Here is a 21,626-nt window from a genome sequence, read left to right on the forward strand (position 1 = left end):
CGCCCGCCCGGTTGCCTAGCGTCGTGAGCAAGCGGGAGGTATGGCGGCGTCGGGGGCGCCAGCGGCGAGAACTGAGAGGGACAAGACAGCCCTGGGCGATGGCGAAGGTACTCAGGGGAGTCTCAAGAGCGTGGGGGCCGCTGAGGGAAACCGGGGCCAGTTGGTGGGGGTCATGTAGGGACTTGTCTCCTGACCGTTGGTGTTGTGACGCGCAGTGCTTTCTGGGACTTGTAGTGTTTTGCTTGCACTCTTCCAACGTGGATGCTTTCGGCTTCTGTTGGAATGGGACTACCAATCCCAGAGGGCCTTGCGGGTGGCTGCTGCTTCTCCTTTGTTTTGGGGGAAGGGGGCGTCAAGTGTTCCCATGGGGAGGAGGTGAAGGGAGAGCTGGAGGCTGCTTGTGCTAATGGGCAGCCCTCGTGGCCTACAAGTCTTTCTCCCCTCTGGGCTGTCCCCCTTATTGTGCAGACACAAATGTGGGTGTCTGGTGGTCAGGGCAGGTGTAGCTGGCCATAGAAGTGCAGGTGACTGGCTTGGTTCATTGCACTGTTTCTCCCCCAGTGGTGCGGGTACCACTGGGGATACTTGAGCTGATGCCTGGTGGTACTCCTGAGACCCGCCCAGGTGCCAGGTGCCATAACCACAAAGCAGGACGAGGCACCCCAAAATGTAGGACATGACAAAACAAAAGTTAAAAACATACATTGTTTTGATTTCATACATTGTTTGTTTTGTTTGTATTTGATTTAAGCACTATATTCCTTATTATTAAATTTAGAACTATATTATTATTATTAACAGTATTTATATACCGCTTTTCAACAAAAAGTTCACAAAGCGGTGAACAAAGTAATATAAAATATTGCTTATATATATATATATAAAGACTATATATATAAAGTCCTGGAAAACGAGAAGATCAAAATTTTATGGGACTTTAGAATCCAAACAGGTTGACACGTTGAGGCCAACACGCCCGATATCACATTAATTGACCACAATTCCCGACTTGTGACATTCATCAACATTGCCATGGTGACCATAGGGTAGTAGAAAAGGAACATGAGAAAATAGACAAGTACCACAAACTGTGTCTAGAAACCACCTGATTGTGGATGAAACACACCAAAGTGCTGCCAATAATCATAGGCGCACTAGGAACCATCTCTGCAAATTTTGACAACTATTTGCAACAACTGAGGGCACCAGCAAGTACACTCGCTGAGCTGCAAAGAGCTGCTATTATTGGAACTGCGTCAATTACCTAGGCCTCTGGTTGGGACCGGATAAGTCTTTTACTTTTAATGCTAGAATGGTCGCCTTGGATATTCTGACAGAAGAATGTTTTTCCTTATCAGCTTGCATTTAAATACAAATATACACAATAATGAATTGGGTGATTCAATTCATTATTGTGTATGCAGTTATTCAAGAGTGGAGTATTATGTCATTATTCATAAAACATTGTGAATGAAACACACTTAAACCTTTTCCTGAATACTAAAAAAAAACAACCCTGTGAATCCCCTGTCAGCATACTTTTCCTTCTGAATTTGCAGTGATCATTCTTTTTAACTCTTGAATTCTCTGTCTCATATTTTCCTCTTAGGTTCGGTAATTAATTGGTCAAATCAGGGTTTGCAAAAACTGGGGCCAACTTTGTCCTGCAATGCAGATGCACATACTTTGATTCTGGATAAAAACCAGTTAATTAAACTGGAGCACCTGGAGAGCTTCAAGGACTTGTTGCAGGTCAGTTGTATGTGCTGTAGGGCACAAACAATGCTGTGCTTCTAAGATGGTTCTTCCTTTAGAGATAAAGACTTGAAAAACAGTTTTTAAAAATTGAGGGGAGGTAAATACTACAACCCAAACATTTTGAAGTGTTTTTGTTCTATAGAGTTTCAGCAAACTTTATGTTGGAGAACTGTCTGGTCATGTTAGACCAGCTGTTCCGGAACTGTGCATTACAATGCCCCAGGGCATCCAATTCCGCTATATTAGCATCTTAGACCAAGTATTAGCCCACTCAGGGTGTTTTGCTTTAAGCCAGGGGTGCTCAAAGGTTTTGGCAGGAGGGCCACAACATCTCTCTGACACTGTGTGGGGGGTGGAAAAAAAGAATTAATTTACATTTCAAACTTGAATAAATTTACATAAATGAATATATTAGAGACAGAAAATGAATGAATGAATTCAATCCAGTTTATGATCACATTCACCCTAAGAAGGGGGGGGATCTTCATGCCAGTTTATGCTCACATTCACCCTAAGAAGGGGGGGATCTTCATGCCAGTTTATGCTCACATTCACCCTAAGAAGGGGGGGATCTTCATGCCAGTTTATGCTCACATTCACCCTAAGAAGGGGGGATCTTCATGCCAGTTTATGCTCACATTCACCCTAAGAAGGGGGGGGATCTTCATGCCACTTTATGATCCAATTCACACACAAACACACACACACAAATGGAGGGCGGGATCTTTCACACTTTCACATACGTGCCTGCTCACCTGCCCCCTCGCCCTCCCTCCTTCCCTCGCTTGGGCTGCCTGCCTGCTTGCCCAGCTGCCTGCCTACCTGCCTGCCCATGTGCTGGTGCTGTTGCCTGCCTGCCTGCCTGGCCGGCCGACTGACAGGCTGGCCAGCCAACCAGCCCTCCCTCCCTCCCTCCGGAGGGAGACATACTGCGAGCTGGGCTGGGCTCCTCTCCCTCATGATCTCTCTCTCTCTCTCTCCCCCCCTGGCTCAGGCTGCAGGGGGGGAGCGGGGAGGGGAAGGGAGCCAAGCAGAGCTGCTTCCAGCCCAGCCCAGCCCATGGGTAAGGAAAAAGAGACTAGCAGGCAAGCGCGCAGGGTCTTTTATAGTGGGAAGTAACACGAGACCTGCAAGTCTCACGTTACTTTCCCACTATAAAAGGCCCTGCATGCCAGCTGGGCTTGTCTTTCCTTCGCTGCCACTGAGCTCAGTGGCAGCGAGGGAGAGCAAGACGCGGAGCTCGCCCGGCGGGCCAGCACGGACTGGGGTGAGGGCCGGGTGCCCATTGGAGGTGGGGGGACCCCCTGGTGGCCGGATGGGGACCCGCAGTGGCCCGCGGGCCGGGGTTTGGGCACCCCTGCTTTAAGCCATTTCTGCCCAATGTTGCATATATGCAACAGGGACCAAATATGTACACCTGTGGGCTGGGCAAAAATGGATTAAGTATCCTAGGATTATTTTTTAAAGCATCCTTCATAGTGCTGCATTTCCAGTGGGAAAAGCTATCATATGTTATATTACTACTTGTTACACTACTTAGGACCCCTACCAAACTTAAGGTCCAGTCAATGCTGATTCACAGTACTGTTTAGGAGATAGAAAAGTTATAAAGTGACGTCCTTCTTCAAAATTCATGTGACAAATCATTTTGTGAAGTCCCCTGTGTGGCAAGACTACAGTTTTTGTGGTAACCTGCTGTTTTGCTAAGTGGTGGTTCAGGCAGTTACATTTTCTCTATGCAGTTTTTTCCCTCCCTTTCCGTCCTGTATGTTTTTACTATGGATTCATTCCCAAAAGTTCTTAATTGAGTTCTATGGAAAAGATCTTCATTTTACCCTAAGAAAGGGGGGGATCTTCTTAGGGGGGGACCCTAAGAAGTCAGGTGAAAACAAAATTGTGTGGCGTTATTGTTTGTGCACTGCCAAGTGAGAACTTTGTTGCCTTGTCACCTTCCAGTTGTCAGTAGCCAACAATCGGTTGGTGCGGATGATGGGTGTAGCAAAATTGACCCAGCTTCGCGTATTAAACTTGCCTCACAACAGTATTGGTTATGTAGAAGGACTGAAGGATCTAGTGCATTTGGAATGGTTGAACCTAGCAGGAAACAACTTAAAGGTAAACTTTCTAAAATTTATTTTCACCATTTAACTCTAACTGGATAATAGCCAAACAAACTCTATTGTTAAATATAATCTGCTCGTATTTAAGAGGAGGGGAAAATGTAGGGAATACTGAAGGCAAATGTTTGGAAATGGTGTAACAGTGATAAATTTTTTAACCTTAAGTAGTGGTAAAAATCTTGGTTTTGTTTACTAGTGTTTGGGGAGCTAGAAATGTGCATATCCACGACCATGCTACATTCCATATAATGTATTTCTCTTGTGTATCATATGGTTTGTCATCAGAATCTCATGGTTCTGTTCTGCCATAACATTGTCATGTGTAGAGTAACTTCTGAAGGTATTCTCTAGGTCAGTGTTTCTCAAACTGTGTTTCTCAAACTGGACCCACTAGATGTGCTGTGAGTCGATTTCAGGTAGGTCCCCGTTCATTTCAACGTGTGTTTTATTTTTAATATTAGATTTGTTGCTACTATGGTATGTGACTGCTTTTGAGGAAAGATTACAGATACGTAATTTTAGCATGCTACTATATATATATTTTAACAATGATAGTCAATAGGGCTTACTCCAAAGCAGCCTTTGGGATGTTGGGGGATTTTTTTTAAAACAGATCAGCAACTGCTTGCAGGTGGTTAGGACGGTTATTTTTTATTTTAAATAAATTTTTAAACTTAGTGTAAACTTTTAATTTATATACTTAAGATTGATTTGGTTTTATTGTATGGGGGTATTAAAAAATTTCTTGCTTGATGTCAGGTTAATGACATCACTTCTAGTGGGTCCTGACAGATTTTCATTCAAAAGTGGTTCCCATTGCTAAAAAGTTTGAGAACCACTGCTCTAGGTGTATGCACAAGAAAATAATACACTGGAATGGTTTGTACAACTTGGTTGTAGATGACATGGTGAATTACATCTGGTCTGGTGCAGGGGTCTGGTCTTGAGTGTTTGGGTCATCTGTAAGCAAAAATGGTGACCCTCTTATGTGTTGTGCCCACTCACTCCAGCCTAGCATCTTTTCCAGTGAATGTTTGCTGGTGTTCTTCATTCTTTTTGGATCACGAGCCCTTTTAGACAGGCAACTGTATATTTATTTTGTTCTATAAACATCTTTGTGAACTTTTTTGGTTGAATTTTTGTGTATTGAAAAGTGGTATAGAAATATTCATTGCTGCCATTTCATTCCCTCCCGCACCTTTCGTTTCACTCACACATCACTCTTCCAATTTCCAAGTACCCACAATGCCCTTCCCTCCCGCACCTTCCGTTTCACTCACACATCACTCTTCCAATTTCCAAGTACCCACAATGCCCTTCCCTCCCGCACTTTCCGTTTCACTCACACATCACTCTTCCAATTTCCAAGTACCCACAATTCCCATCCCCCCCGCACCTTCCGTTTCACTCACACATCACTGATCAAAGCACTGGCACCAGCTCGACCTGATTCTCACCAGACACTCCAGCCTTCCCAGCATCAAGATCACACGCAGTTATCACGGTGCTGCCTGTGACACTGACCACTCCCTGGTGTGCAGCAGAGTGAAACTGCAAACAAAGCGACTGTATCACACAAAAAAGGAAGGAAGACCTCGCATTGATACCAGCAAGACCCGGGATCAGAGAAAAGTGGAGGAATTTGCACGAGCACTTGAGGAATCTCTTCCAGGCCTGGTCGATGCAAACGCATCCAACAGATGGGAACATTTCAAGAATGCCGTTTACAACACCGCCTTGTCCATATTTGGCAAGAAGACCAACAAGACAGCAGACTTGTTTGAAGCCCACTCTGAGGAGTTGACACCAGTCATTGAGGAAAAGAGGAGAGCTCAAGCAGCACACAAGGCCTGTCCCAGTGAGCGCAACCTGCAGGTCCTCTGAGCTGCTCGCAGCAAAGTCCAGCAGACTACCAGGAGATGTGCTAACGACTACTGGCTTCAGCTCTGCTCCCAGATACAGGTAGCAGCTGACACAGGCAACATCAAGGATATGTATGATGGTATCAAGCAGGCCTTAGGTCCAACACAGAAGAAAATTGCCCCTCTGAAGTCTGCCACAGGCGAGGTCATCCAGGATCGGGTGCAGCAGATGGAACGCTGGGTGCAGCACTACTCTGAGCTATATTCCAGAGAAAACGTAGTCACCGAAGAAGCGCTGAACAACATTGAGTGCCTGCCTGTGCTGGAGGGGCTTGACAGTGAACCAACCCTAGAAGAACTTCATGTGGCCCTGGACTCCCTTGCCTTTGGCAAGGCACCTGGAAAAAACAGCATCCCTGCTGAAGTCCTAAAGTGCTGCAAAGAGATCATCGCTACTGAGCTGCATGAAATCCTCTGTCTCTGCTGGAGAGAAAGTGAAGTACCTCAAGACATGAGGGATGCAAACATCATCACGCTGTACAAGAACAAAGGTGACAGGAGTGACTGCAACAACTACCGTGGCATCTCTCTCCTTAGTGTTGTAGGAAAGTTGTTTGCCCGAGTTGCACTAAAGAGGCTCCACGTACTTGCAGAGAGCATTTATCCAGAATCACAGTGCGGATTCCGAGCCAACAGGTCCACCACTGATATGGTATTCTCCCTTAGACAACTGCAGGAGAAATGCAGGGAACAACGACAGCCACTCTTTATAGCCTTCATAGATCTCACGAAGGCTTTCGACCTGGTCAGCAGGGACGGCCTCTTCTCCCCAAGATCGGATGTCCACCCAGGCTCCTCAGCATCATCAGATCCTTCCACAAGGACATGAAGGGCACTGTTGTCTTCGATGGCTCCACATCAGACCCCTTTGACATCCGAAGCGGTGTGAAGCAGGGCTGTGTTCTTGCACCAACCTTGTTTGGGATTTTCTTCGCTGTCCTGCTGAAGCAGGCCTTTGGAACTGCAACAGAAGGCATCTATCTCCGGACCAGATCAGATGGAAAGCTCTTCAACCTCTCCAGACTGAGAGCAAAGTCCAAAGTCCAGCTGAAATGTCTTCGTGACTTCCTCTTTGCCGACGATGCAGCTGTCACTACCCACTCTGCCAAAGATCTCCAGCAGCTCATGGATCGTTTTAGCAAGGCCTGCCAAGATTTTGGACTGACGATCAGCCTGAAGAAAACACAGGTCATGGTTCAGGATGTGGACTCACCTCCCTGCATTACAATCTCTGCGCATGAACTGGAGGTTGTCCATGACTTTGTGTGCCTTGGCTCAACGATCTCCGACACTCTTTCTCTCGATACTGAGCTAAACAAACGCATCGGTAAAGCAGCTACTACGTTTTCCAGACTCACAAAGAGAGTCTGGTCCAACAAGAAGCTGACAGAACATACCAAGATCCAGGTCTACAGAGCTTGCGTCCTGAGCACACTTCTGTACTGCAGCGAGTCATGGACTCTCCGCTCACAACAGGAGAGGAAACTGAACGTTTTCCACATGCGCTGCCTCCGACGCATTCTCGGCATCACCTGGCAGGACAAAGTTCCAAACAGCACAGTCCTGGAACGTGCTGGAATCCCTAGCATGTATGCACTGCTGGAACAGAGACGCCTGCATTGGCTCGGTCATGTCGTGAGAATGGATGATGGCTGGATCCCAAAGGATCTCCTCCATGGTGAACTCGTGCAAGGAAAGCGCCCTACAGGTAGACCACAGCTGCGATACAAGAACATCTGCAAGAGGGATCTGAAGGCCTTAGGGATGGACCTCAACAAGTGGGAAACCCTGGCCTCTGAGCGGTCCACTTGGAGGCAGGCTGTGCAGCATGGCCTTTCCCAGTTTGAAGAGACACTTTGCCAGCAGTCTGAGGCAAAGAAGGAAGGCCCATAGCCAGGGAGACAGACCAGGGACAGACTGCACTTGCTCCTGGTGTGGAAGGGATTGTCGCTCCCGGATTGGCCTTTTCAGCCACACTAGACGCTGTGCCAGAACCACCTTTCAGAGCGCGATACCATAGTCTTTCGAGACTGAAGGTTGCCAATACAATATACATTTCATTCGGTGTGTGGTAAGGTTAGAGTACAGTCCATAGTCATGACTGAGTTTCTTCATATACCACTTCTAATATTTCTACAAAACGTTTTCTCTTCCTGTAGATTATAGATCAGATGAATAGCTGTACATCTCTTCAGCATCTTGATTTGTCAGACAACAATATATCCCAAATAGGAGATATCTCCAAGCTTTTGTCTCTAAAGGTAAATGTTGTTGGTGGGTGTGGATTGGATTGGACAACTTGCTGAGCAAATTATCCATAATTAAAGTACAGTACAAGCTGAGTTAACTAGCATGCATGGGGAATGGGGGTTGCCAATTACCCAAATATTCCAATTTTTACAAGGCTTTCAAGGCCCTCCTCCCTCTGACAGCTCCCTCTGAAGTGCCACTCTGCCATCTCTTTATCCTTCATGAGGGTCCTCTAGTAATGGAGACTTTCCACTTTCTTCCTGACGAGGGAGAAAGTCAAGTGTCTCCATTCCTGAAAAATTCCTCCATTCATGAAGAAGGGCACAGCAACCTTTAAGAGGAAGTCCCTTCAGGTAAATGAGGGAGGAGGCTCGGGGCTTGATTAACCAGTGTTAAGCAGCATGCTAATTTAACTGGCATTTTCTCTGACCTGAGGTGGCCAGCGAAGTTTCTGGTTAACCAAGTTTGCCCTTAACTAAGTACCAGCTATCACATCTTTTATTGTATTTATAACTGAGAAGTTCAGTATTGCATTTGAAAGATTTCATTTCTGTTAAACTGAAAAGATATTTCTTTGAACATGAAGTTTTAAAAGATGAAGAAAATGTTAAATATAGTCATTTCAATATTCTACAGCAGTAATTTACCAAAAGTTTCATTTAATAATAAAGTTAGTATTAATTTTTTTAAGTAATTCACACGCAGGTGTTTTATGTATGAATACCTCTGCTAACTGGATAAGAAGCACTTTTTCCCATGGATGCTCCTGTTTTATTTAGCAGGGGGAGAGTAACCGGCCCTCCTAACCCTAGCAGTGGCTTTTCTAGTGGCTGTCTGCTGGTGTTCTTTTTGCATCTTTTTAGACTGTGAGCCCTTTTGGGACAGCGAGCCATTAGTTATTTGATTTTCTCTGTAAACCACTTTGTAAACTTTTAATTGAAAAGCAGTATATAAATACTATTAATAATAATAATTTATTGCATTTTCCTTCTCTAGACTCTGTTGCTGCATGGAAATATTATCACATCATTGCGTACAGCTCCTACTTGCTTACCTCAAGGTCTAGCTATTCTTTCATTGGCAGAAAATGAAATCAGAGACTTGAATGAGGTAAGGACAGCATTTCTTAACAGCCAAATTATTTTTCTCCTTCAGTACTGTTTTTGAGAGAGGTAACAATAGAATTTTGCAAGTAAATACTGGTTTCCTGTGCTACTCTTTATTGGAATTTTTTGCTTTCTCTTTGTATCTGTAAACATGATGGGAAGCAACACTTGACTGATAGCACAGAGTAAATTTTGGTTATCAAATGTATGTATGGTAGAAAGCATTATACAGTTAGTCCACAGAGGAGTCTGCAACAGATTTTTGTTTTGTAGTAACTTTTAACATAGAAAGGCCTTTAGAGTGCAGTCTCACTCCTAAAACTCATGTTACCTGAATTGCCTACCTCAGCAGTTCCCAAACTCTCCTGGAGAATCTAGATCATTGTAAGTCCTGTCAGGTGAGAGGAGGGGGTTGAGCTGGTGCTCCTGCAACCGCACTGGCACTCCTGCAATAGTGGCTAATTCTAGATTTACCAAGGCCCTCAGATGCCCTCTGGAGGGTGGGGAAAACCTGCGGGACCCTTGGCAAGCCTTCTCGCACCTTAGAATTGTTGCAAAATGCTAATGCGACCCACTTCCGATCTTCATCATCAGACTGTAAGTAGTTTGCATGAGCATTTTTCAACAATTCTAAGGTGTGGGGAGGCTTGCCGAGTGCCTTGTAGGCTTCTCCCAAGGCTTCCTGCAGGCCTTGGTAAGTCTAAAATCAGCCCAATGTCCCCAGGGCCAGTGCTGCTGTCAAGGTTACCCTGCCCCTTAAGGGTGCAGGGTCAGAGCTTCTCAGGCTAGGGCAGTGGTACTCAAACTTTTCCGGCCTGTGGCTCCCTTGACCCCTGTGGCTGTTGGCCATGATTCCCTATCATGTTCCTGTGGGCTGGAAGTGACATCATTAAACAGGAAGTGGCCAAAAATATTAACTATATTAAATATATTATTATAATATTATATTTATTATAATATAATATTAAATATATATTAACTGTATTAATATTAATTATATTAATCATATCATTAATTAAATGCAGATCTTAAAAATATATTATTAATACATAGCAATATACATGCTTTATAAATGATCAGCTGCTGATCACTGTTGGAGACAGAATGCTGGAGTAGATAGATTTTGTCTGGTCCAGGAGGACTCATTTTTTAAAACTTTGTAAGCATACCAATAGAATTGTTTTATCAAATGAACTTTGTGAACAACCAGTCTGACCAACATTACACACACACACACCCCTGTGGACCCCAATCCAACTAGTCATTTCTCCCATTTTCCTTGGATAGGTTTGAACTGGCAATCACTTCATCAATGGCTGATAAGTATTCCCTTCAAATAGTAAGATTTATCACTAAAAATACAGCCTTTCTCCTTCAGTCAAACAACAAGATTAATAAATCGCTTTAAAAACAGTACCCTTTTTCTGCTCCTGGCCAAGTAAAGTGTGTGCTTGTCTCTCCCCTCCCCCTTCACCAACTGCATGGAAGCAACTTTAAGAGTCCTGATGACTGGTAAAATAGGAAGCATTTTATTTGGGGAGGGGGAGGAAAGCGGGAAGGTTTGGAGATCGAAAGGGGAAGTGGAAGAGGGAGGGGATTGAAAAGAGAGATTTCACTTTGATAAGAAGTGATCCCAGGCTGGGAACTAGGAACCAACCAGACAAAGATCAGCGAGGGTTAAGGACTGCAACAACATGCAGCAACACAGAAGGTGGCAGCCTTGGAGTGGAGGGAGAAGAGGGCGGGGCGGCAGCAGCCACTCTCACTGCTGAGCAACTCCTTCTGCTTCAAAAAAAAAGTGCAGACGGCTCCTATTCTGCCCAGGGGTGTGACTGTATCACTGTGAGAGGACATCCGGAGCCTCCCCTTTGAGTTCCTGGCGCTGCCCTAAAGAGCCACGCCTCACAGTTTGAATAACACTGGGCTAGGGTATTGTGACTACCCAGTTTGAGAACCTCTGGCCTACTTAGGAGACACGCACAGTGAAAAGCTAGTCTGTGCATGGAAAGAAACGTACCAAGTAAAATATTTGTTTCCTTTCAAGTAATGTATTGTGACTGAATTCTTTGGTGAAACATGACTGAAGTTGTAGTATTGTTAGTTCATGGGCCTCCAACTAGTTTTAGTTGATCAACAAAGCTAATTTTTGTTTGTTTTTAGGTTTCTTTCTTGGCTTCCCTCCCAAAGCTGGAGCAGTTGTCAATTATGAATAATCCATGTGTGATGGCCACACCTTCCATCCCAGGTTTTGATTATAGGCCATATATTGTCAGTTGGTGCCTCAGTCTTAAAGTCCTTGATGGCTATGTGATTTCTCAGAAAGAGAGGTAAGAAAATCAAGATCATGGTGTACTTAATTTGGCTAAACTGAAGCAGTGTAGTGTTTGTGTTCATTACAACTTGCCCAATTCATCCATACACTTACTGTCCCAACAGTGCCGCAGTGAGCACAGTGCCATGGGAAACCAGGGCCTTTCGCACTTACCTTGGCCTTGGTTGGGGAGGTTCCAGGAGGCCCACAACCCCCTCCATGAATTTCCTCAATGCTGAATATCGCTGTTTGGGAGTAGGAGTACACTTCTGGTTTTTGCATGAAAACTGGAAGTGTGCTCAGATTCCCAAATTGAGTGATTTTTTTCAACAGCGGGGAGGCCTGTGGAGGGGGCTGTGGTCCTCTTAAAGGCCAGCAGGACCCCTCAGGTAAGGGGGAAAGCCCCTGGGTGATAGCTGCTGCACTGTCGGGACACGCCCCCTGCCCCAGGCCCTGCGACCACAAGTACTCACCTGTGGTCCCAAAGTCCGAGTAGGACTTTGGGAACTACTGGTGTAGATTTTTCATATCTCACATTTCTTCCATTATGGAACTCATGGTGACATCCATGTAGTTCCCAGATAATCACCCATCCAGACACAAACCAGAACTAGAGTAAGATGGCTGTATCATGTGCCCTCAGACTCATTAGACAACACTGTGTGACTGTATCTGCATACTTTTTTGGCCATGGAATTTTTGATGTTTGGTTGTATGTGAAATCTGGCTTGATATTGGAATAGAAATGGGCTGAGTAGGGCAGGGCATCACTCAACATTTCTGTTGTGATAGAGAACAGAGGTATGGCATTGGGAGTTACACTGTTATCACCCCCCTCCCCAATCAGGTCTCACCTCAAACCAAAAGAACATAGAATGTTACATTCATTGTCCCATCCATTAGTTCGTTTAAATGTCAGGTTGGCAATTATTCAAAACATTCTTGATCCATAATTTTATCTGTAAGAAATGTACTCTCCTGACAATATCATACAGTGACCTGGTTGGACAACATTGGGAATCCTATATTTGCCCAGTCAGATTTTCACTTTTCCAACAGCCAAAGGAAGAAGTTCAAGGAGTAGGGTGTCAGTGTTGTCTGTAGACATACTATCCAGTATCCTGTGGTGGAACTGAAGGATTGAGAGTGGGTAGTGGAGATGGACAAAAATGATGGATTCTGCTGGTATTCTACTCATTCCACTGCCTAGCAGATTCCTTGACTAGTCTCATGGGAATCTAGCTTGGAGGGAACCTCAAGTTCCGTGGAATTTTAGTAACCTGGTTGAAGCTCTGGTGGATGTTACAGAGGAGTTCATGGTCTTTATAGCCACTGGTGTTTCCCAGTTTGTTGTATTCCTTCATCAAGGAGTTTGCTGCTGATTTATGTTGTATTTTTTCTGTATTTTTAGTGGTGATTTTAGTTTGGCATTGTATTTTGAGCAGAAAAGAACTTCTGAAACATTGAAGAATATTTCTTACCAAGTTGTCTGTTCATTTCTTTCCTTTAGTTTGAAAGCAGAGTGGCTTTATAGTCAGGGAAAAGGAAGATCATTTCGACCAGGCCAGCATATTCAGCTAGTACAGTATTTAGCTGGCGTTTGTCCTCTTACGACTATGTTTGGGCTCCAAACTGCAGAGGATGCCAAACTTGAGAAAATACTGCATAAGCAAAGGTGAGAACAATTTGTCTTTAGCTGCCATTCAGTACTTTTAATATAAAGAATCTGTGGTAGGTATACCGAAAAGTATAAGCCAATTATGGCAGCTTCAGACCAGGCCTTATCACCCTATCTCCTTGATTGCAAATTGACTTTTTTTATTGGGCCCTTATTCATGTTTGCTAATTTTGCTATTACAAAAAAGTTGCTACTTTTTGTTGCTCCTCTGCTTCAGTGATTTTAAAGGTATGTTTAACATTTCAGTCTAACTTATGTGTTCAGGTTGCACCAAAGGCAACTGATGTACCAAAGCCAAACTGATGAGTCACCTGTATCCCCGACTCTGAATAAAGTGGTACCTGTTACCAGTGAGCCAAACAGCCCTGCCCATGGGCCACAAATGACAGACAGTGGTAAGGTTTGCATCTATTGATGTATTTTTGTATCTACCTGTAATGGAAATGTTGTCCACTATACTAATCACCTATACTTCTGTTGGCTGGAGCCAAAATGGAAGGAATAGGAACTAGGGGAGAGGGAGTTTGGTAATATGGTATGGCTAAGTAGGATGTAGGAAAAAATTGACAATGGGAAAGGGAGTTCAGGCTGAATGGCGTTATTGATAGCAGAGAGTGAAATGAGAAATCAGCAGAGCATGTCTAGGAAACAGGATTGCAGTGTTAGTGCAACTAGACTTGACTTTGTATGGAAAAGTGGAACACTTTTGTGAGCTGTGGTTCTCCTCCTTTTTAAGAAATAGGAGCATTTGCAGAGAGATGGATTTCCTGTCTGTTCCCACAGCCAGAAAATCTGCAAAGTGAGCTAAGCCACTCCTACTTTTCTTGAATGGCCCTTTATAGATATGGTATCTCCTGATGAGTAGTTTTTGGGTTGCACTATGAATGGGAAAACAGCCTATGATTTCTTTTTTCTTAGCTGTGAGTTTTATTAAAGTTGGATCTATTTGAAAAGATGAGGAAAATAATGCTTGTGGTTTCTGTAACTTGTGTGTGTTAGTGTTAGATTTCAGGCTATCTAGGGCAAGCTCTGTTGTGGTTGTCTTTCTTTGTGCAGACATTAAAATCAATCCAGTGACAGAAGTATGCACACAACACTCTCCTTTGTGCTCAGTTAACATTTGACAGGGGTTGGATTGCACTCAGTAGCATTTCCTTGCGACTGGTGCACCTGCCAGCCAAACCCCTGATTGTCACATCTTGTGTTGGAGTGAAAGGATCCTAAGTATATATTGGTATATACACACAGGGCTCTTCTGCAGGACTGGAAATGCTGATGCAGAGTTCTTGATTGGATGGAGGAGCCCTATGGGCTGGGTGTGCATAGGGTCCTTTCATATGAACATGTAGATCTCAGGGTGAAGTAGATGGGAAATGGCCCATAGGTGTGTTGCATTTGCTAGCTACCCTACTGACAGAAATTCTATTTCTCCCCTTCTCTGCACTCACTGTGTGTTTGAGGAGGTTGCCGTACATACCCTTTATATTAAACACCATGGGGAACAAGAGAGCTCTGTAGCACCCCACAGGTCACTGACCAGGGTGCTGAACAAGTATCCCACAGCACCACCATCTGGGACCTGACAGCCAAGAAGGGGTGGAACCATCTCAGAGCAGTGCCTCCAATCCCCAAATCAGCCAACTGTCCCACAAAGACTCCACAGTCAATGGTACTGAATGCCACTGAGAGGTCCAACAGGACCTACTGGGATGTACGCTTCCTGTCCAGTCCCCAGTACAGGTCATCAAGTAGGGTGATCAAGGCTGTCTGCATCCCATAGCACAGCCTGAAGCCAGATTGATAGAGATCCAGACAATCAATTTCATCCAGAACCCTCTGGAGATGGGCTGCCACCACCAGCTCAACCTCCTTGCCCAGAAAGGGGAGGTTTGACACAGGCCAAAAGTTATCAAGCACTATGGAGTCAAGGGAGGATTTTTTAAAGGAATGGATGCACCATTGCTGTTTTCAGTGGCACAGGCAAACCCCCTTTCCGTGAGTGATGCCCACCCCCCACCCCAGTTGATCTAATAAACCATGCTTGGCAAGGATCCAGTGGGCATGCAGATAGCCATACACTCCAAAGGACTCTGTCCACATCCTCAGGCTGTTCAAGTTGAAAGGAATCGAGAACATTGGAACCCACAGATGTTCCAGAGACATCAATCGACTCTGTCAATGAGGAGACCAAATTATAGTGGATTTGAGTGATTTTTATCTGCAAAGTGCTTAGCAAATTCATCACAGTGGGCTAATGTACCATCCATGGCATTTACTCATCTAGCTCAGTGTTCTCAGCACTGACTAGCAGCAACTCCCCAGCAGTAACAGCATTGTCCTGTCTTTTTTCAGTAATCTCCTCAAAAACAGTAATTGTCAGGACCTTTTATTTGGAAGATACACAAACTGATGAGAAACATACATTAAATATACTGAGCGCCTAAGCGAAGCACTTGCGTAGGGAATTTATAGCAGGCCTGGGTATTACAAGGATCCTAGGGTCTTCTGTGCTTGAAAATGTTGCATCTCTCTGTGGTATCTCTGCTGGTCAAACTGCAACTTGCTCAGTGAATGGGCTGGCCTCTCGTTGAAGGTAATGGCAAGAGCATTGCAGTATATGAAGACAGTAGCCAGAAATTAAATACACCTGGCTAAGGACCAACAGGAAAGGAAGTGAGTTCTGTAGTGCTCTCAGAAGTCCCTGTGCATGGGAGGGGTGAGTGGGGAAGGATTGTATTATGTTGATTAATTAGTTATTGCTTAGTAAATGCTTGGCAAAATATGAAAAGTTATGCAAGGCAATGGAGTTTAGTTCTGTCTCATTCTACTTTCCCAGAACCTGTTATCAAAAAGAATACTTGGGTGGGGCCAAAATCCAACGATGACCATACATATTCTGTTAAGAACCTTTTTCCAGCCTCTGTGCGAGCGGAAAGGAATACTTGTCAGGATCTTTATTTAGAAGACATACAAACCGATGAAGACAAGTTGAACAACAGTCTTCTGTCGTCAGAGTCTACTTTTATGCCTGTTGCTTCAGGGCTCTCACCAGTGTCTCCTACTGCTGCAGAACTGAGGCTTCATGGAATCAGTATTAATGTTAAAGGTGTTGGTTGTGCTGAATTTGTGAAAGAAGTTAATAAACAAGATGATGAAAAGCAGGAAAAAACAGTTATGGATATTGGAGAGTGTTCCACCAAATCAACAGAGCTGGTGGAAAATCAAAAGGAAGTGCAAGAGGAAGGAATATTACCCATTTCTCATTTATCAGTAGATGGTATTACTCCAGCTTCTGGTATTAACCATTATTGGGCATCTTCTGAAGACCATGATCAGTGCAATCACTTAAAGGAATTGTATTCTTATGAAGAAAACTCAACCCAAGCCATTGCCCCTGCCGAAAGTATAGATGTATCTGCTAATACAAATGTTACTTCAATCCAAAAGGAAGATGCACTTGAAGAGATGAACAAAGCAGCTACCAAGCTTCAAGCCTGTTGGAGAGGATTTTACACAAGGAACCACCATCCCAGAGCTAAGGAAGTGCGCTATGAAATTCGCCTCAGCAGGATGCAGGAACATATTATGCATTTAACCAAAGAAGTGGAAAAGTAAGTTGGCAGTCATTTTTAAGATGAAACTAGTAACAGAGGGCTGTATCTTTATCTTCTGCAGATCATTGCTTTGTTCTCAAACTCCTTTGGGCAAGGAATAAAAGTTGCTTTTGTGCAAGGGGGCCTTGTGTAACCACTGCCCCTTCTGTTCCCAGAAAGAGTTTCTAAGGACAGAGCAGCACTCCACATATCCAATCTATAGAAATGACCCTACTACAGTTTTGAGCACAGAAATAAACTTATCTAGTTGCTAACAGTGCACAAGGAGCGTGGCAAGATGCAGTTATTGCATCCTCTTTAGTTGATAATGGAGTTAACTCTCCTTATATTGCTCTAATTCTGTGTCTAAGCCTTACCAGCTACAGGAAACGTGAAGAAAACGGAATACATCATTTCTCTTTCAAAACAATTATGTTCACCTGCAGCACATAAAAAGGAAAGCCTTTGTTTCATTATTGCTAGCAAAGTAGTACACAAGACCAGTACGTGCTAATGCTGGAAGATAATTTTCACTCACAAGTCCTTGCTTGCAAATCCAGGGCTGAGTCCATCCATAAGTATAACAATAAGCAGAGGCTTTGCAGCAAACATGCTTAATGGATGACACTGTAATTTGTCATAATTTTAAGGGTTTAAAAATCTCTGCATATGTTCTGGATTTTTATCCCATTTTTTAGGTTTAGAAGAGAAAAAGATGAAGAGACACTTCAAAGACTTGTGCAAGAGGAGGCTGTCAGATTCCTTTGGGACCAGGTAAATATTCTGTGAATCATTTTTCTGGCTACATAGCCATAAAAACCAAGGCTGTGGTGGTTATGTTGAAATAATGTGTGATATGTTGTATAGTTGATTTGACTAAGGCAGTGTTTCTCAAACTGTGGGTCGGGACCCACTAGGTGGTTCGCGAGCCAATGTCAGGCCACGATTAATTCATTTCAATATTTTATTTTTAATTTATCAGACTTGATGCTCCCATGGTATGTGACTGCATTTGGGGAAATGTTACAGGCCTGTAATTTGAACAAGCTACTATGTATATTCTTTTAACAATGATAGTCAATGGGACTTACTCCTGGGTAAGTGTGGAGAGGTTTGCAACCTAGAATTGTTAAAAATTTTCCTGCTTGATGATGTCATTTCTGGTCATGACATCACTTCTGGTGGGTCCTGATAGATTCTCATTTCTAAAAAGTGGGTCCCGGTGCTAAATGTGTGAGAACCACTGGACTAAGGAATATGCCACACAGGACAAATTTCCTAAGGAATATGCACGCGCGCGCGCGCGCGCGCGCGCACACACACACACACACACACACACACACACACACACACACACACACACACACACACACACACACAATGCTGTACCCCCTATGGATAACGAAACCCACAGATAAAGAAAAGAAATCTGCGGGTTTCAGGGCCCTGTAACCCTCTGGAGAAAGGGGAGCTATGCTCCCCTCTAAGGGCTGGGGTGGCCACATGTGGAAGCCTTAGAAGGTCACTTCTGTTTTTTGTGAAAAGCAGGAGAAGCCCTCCTCGGTCCTCTGAAGACCTTTTAAGGCCTTAAAATGTGACTTCCAGTTTTTATAAAAATCAGAAGTAACCTTCTAAGGCTTTCAGAGGCCTTAGAAGGCATTCTGAGGGACAGGGAGGCCGCATTGGCCTTCCCCACCTTCTGAACACCCTGTGGATGGTCCATGTGGGATTTGTGGGTCCTGTATCCATGGATATTGTGGGCCCACCTCTCTCTCTCTCTCTCTCTCTCTCTCTCTCTCTCTCTCTCTCGCCTGAAGCAAAAGGCCTTAGTAAAAGGTGATTTATTTAGTATTTTCTGTTTCTTCGGTACTCTTTGCATACTACAAGGTGCCAGAATGAATGCCAGAATTCTTTTATCAAGGTATGTGTAGCCCATCGTTTCAGCAGCAGTTTTGAGAAACAGAATCATTGTGTTAAAGCTTGACTATTCTGCTAGATGTGTGTAGCCCTTCATGAAACACTTTTTTTTTCATTGTATCATTTTTTTCATTGTATCATTGTTGACTTAAAAGTAACAGGCACTTGATACACTGGCACTTTCTGACCTGTACTTTTTCAGGTATCAGTATTTGGTGCTGAGACTTTTGTCTCTCTCTACTTCATCTACCAAAGCTATAGTACTGCAACATATATAATTTAAATTTGTATCATCATGTGAGAATTGTACTCTGCTTTCTTCTCAGCTTATTACAAAGACTTCCTTTTTGTGCTGTTTACAGGTTAGAACCATCCAGGAGTGGCAACTGTCAGTAAATCTGCATCTCAATACAGTTTGGCAACCTAGTATTCCTATTTCAAGCACATTGAATCCCTCTAAGTTCCCTGTGGACTCATCTGGACCAAATCAAATAACTTCACCTGTTAATAGTTCTACCTGGTTCATCTCAGCTGCTGAGGCTTGCCATGAGAAATATTTAACAGGATTTCCTGACTCGGGCTTCCATTCCTGTGTGCCTGACCAAAACGGCCTTAACGAATCACAGGTCTCTCATGAAGATTTGGCAGATGAGAGTGTGTTAGGGAATTCTTCAGAAACTGTCAAACCATGTGAATATTCTCCTCCAGAATGCCCTTCAGAAGCTGATGATGTCCCACTGGACCATGAGAAATGTAGAAGAGAAAGCTTCAACAGTGAGCAAGACAGTAGTCTTCTCCAGCAGTATTTAAAATCAGTTGAGCAGCTAGATGACTCTGATAGCAAGATAAATTGCAGCAATGAAACAGAAAGTAGTAGGCCACAGACAGCCATTTCCTCAGAAAGCCAAGATGTCTCATGCAGTGTGGTGTTGAGTTCTCAAGATGTGCAAGACGAAATTGGTCAGGCACAAGAAAGGTACAGTCTGGATGTAGAAGGAAAACAGAGTGACTGTGATTCTTCCATCCAGACACTTTCTGTTAGCATAACTGTGTAGCAGACAGAATCCTTTTGGATAGGGAAACAATTAGAAAAGCCACTTAACACTTTTTTGTTATTTATGCAAAATTTGTATTTTTTCTTGGTGGCTCTTCTAGACTCCTGCTCCTATGGTGTTGGAACAGCTTAGCGTATAACAATTTTGCTAATATTCTAACCTTTGACTGACACTGTGTTAAAGTGCAACAAGGAAGGTACACTATGATGGACATGATATGCTTTAATTTTTTATGTGATTGAATAGGTTTGTATGATATATAATTTTGTAGTTTCTAACTACTTTTCCTATGATCTTAGGTGAACTAAGCACTTGTGTTTTCCCCAGGAGAGAAAGCTTACATTCTTGTTATATCTTCATATTTAGAATTCTGTGTGAAATTAAAATATTTTTTTAAAAAACTTGTAATACGAGGGAAATAAGGCATTCAGTGTGTATCAACTGTTTTAAGCACACTTTTTTTTTGTTTAAACTTGGGCACTAAGCCATAGCTTGCATACTTTCTTTGTCAGCCTTGCTTATATGTATAGATCATCATGTTTTAAGAAAAGACAAAATATTTCACTGATCAATATACAAAATATGTCAGCAACCATGTTTGAAGAAACTTCTTACAACTCAGTCCTTTGATCATAATCATTGTTAAAATTGTTTGACTGTTAGCTCAATTTTCCAGGACTGAATGCAAGTTTCTGTGTTGCATAGCAGTGCTGGCTGGGACCCTACAAGGGTTAAAGTGTAATGAGAAAAGGTGATGGGACTTCCTTTAGGATCTTCCACTACATTCCAAAGGTCAAGAGACAGATTTATTCCCTTCTCACTACAGCCAGTTTTTTTGTGGCAAATTACTGTAATATAGGCGGGTAGATAGATGAGAGGCTTTTGAAAGGCAAGGAAGCCAGAATTATATGATGGCAACCATTTGCCTTTTGTAAGATAGTGCTCTAGCTATTCTGGTACTGAGGCAGGGATAGAATTTGACTGAGTATGTTTCAGGAATTGCCTTGATGCATGTGATTGTATGCTCAGAATATTTCCCTTGATTAAAGCCTCAATCTTCCTTCCCTTCTCATGCATTCAGTGAACATATTGGGGGACGACGACTGGAAAGTGCACTAGTTAGCTTTGCCCCCCCAGCTGCTATCATCTAGCTATGCCCCCCCCCCCCCCCAGATCTTTGATCTGGGCTTTTCTGCAGAGGCAACAGATGCATGTGTGAAGGCTATCTCCATGCACTTTAAAACTCTGGCTGGACAGAGTTTTTAGATGGGGGGGTGGAGATCGGAACCTGATCCTAGTCACTGTGGCTCACAGGTACATTCCTGTTTATCCCACTCCATGTCTTCAGCATGCACAGGGCTTGGACAACAGGGTCATAAAAGGGACTCAGTATTGTTTCCTCACTGCTGAAGGGGAATTTGCCTCTAGCCATTGCATTATAGTGACTCAAGAGTCTTGGGTTCCCTGCAATCATGGAGGATTATTAGTCCTTCTGCTTGTAACTACAGGCATGCCCCTATATTTGTGGGGGATCTGTTCCAGGGAACCCCTCCCACAGATGCAGTAGATGTCACCTCTTGCTGCCCTCTCATGAGGAAATTAACTGCTTCCTGTTTAGCCTATTTTCATCAGGCATTCAGGCTACCTGAAGCCTGTTCTCATTGTGTTATAAGCTGGAACGCTTATAGCAACCTGTTTAAAGCAAGAAACACTCCCCAATAAGCCTTTAAAGGGTGTGCCAGGGGGTGGGTCGCGGATCCAATTCAAACAGCAGCTACTGGATACAGGACATACTTGTATTCTAGAGAGTAGCAAATGCTTTCCCAACACAGAGTCCATTAGTTTATTTAGATCAGGAGTTCCCAGACTGTGGGTTGCAGGCTGAGCCCTCCCACCCACTCTCCTGAATAGCTCCA

The 21,626-nt window shown here is 43.7% G+C and overlaps 2 protein-coding genes across 3 annotated transcripts in view; one reads left to right on the forward strand and one right to left on the reverse strand.

The window, feature by feature from the left end:
• RPL24 (ribosomal protein L24) overlaps positions 1-21,626 on the reverse strand; it is a 276,024-nt gene that overhangs the window by 6,788 nt on the left and 247,610 nt on the right. The gene's annotated exons all lie outside the window — the stretch shown is intronic.
• CEP97 (centrosomal protein 97) lies at positions 23-20,302 on the forward strand. The gene is made up of 11 exons (XM_066619761.1): positions 23-107; positions 1,610-1,752; positions 3,715-3,873; positions 7,960-8,061; positions 9,047-9,160; positions 11,317-11,483; positions 12,978-13,142; positions 13,410-13,540; positions 15,982-16,756; positions 17,437-17,512; positions 19,018-20,302. Exons 1-11 carry the CDS (start codon positions 41-43, stop codon positions 19,708-19,710), a joined length of 2,592 nt encoding a protein of 863 aa, XP_066475858.1. The 5' UTR covers positions 23-40; the 3' UTR covers positions 19,711-20,302.

The sequence above is a fragment of the Tiliqua scincoides genome, chromosome 3 (genome assembly GCF_035046505.1).
Source record: "Tiliqua scincoides isolate rTilSci1 chromosome 3, rTilSci1.hap2, whole genome shotgun sequence".
Taxonomy (NCBI): Eukaryota; Metazoa; Chordata; class Lepidosauria; order Squamata; family Scincidae; genus Tiliqua; species Tiliqua scincoides.

What these genes read in the sequence shown, in the direction of transcription:
- CEP97 (XM_066619761.1), top strand. Translation starts at nt 41, where the DNA reads ATGGCGGCGTCGGGGGCGCCAGCGGCGAGAACTGAGAGGGACAAGACA. An exon ending in GCCACAAATGACAGACAGTG is followed by an intron (nt 13,541 to 15,981) that starts GTAAGGTTTGCA and finishes CTACTTTCCCAG; the next exon opens with AACCTGTTATCAAAAAGAAT. An exon ending in TCAGATTCCTTTGGGACCAG is followed by an intron (nt 17,513 to 19,017) that starts GTAAATATTCTG and finishes TGCTGTTTACAG; the next exon opens with GTTAGAACCATCCAGGAGTG.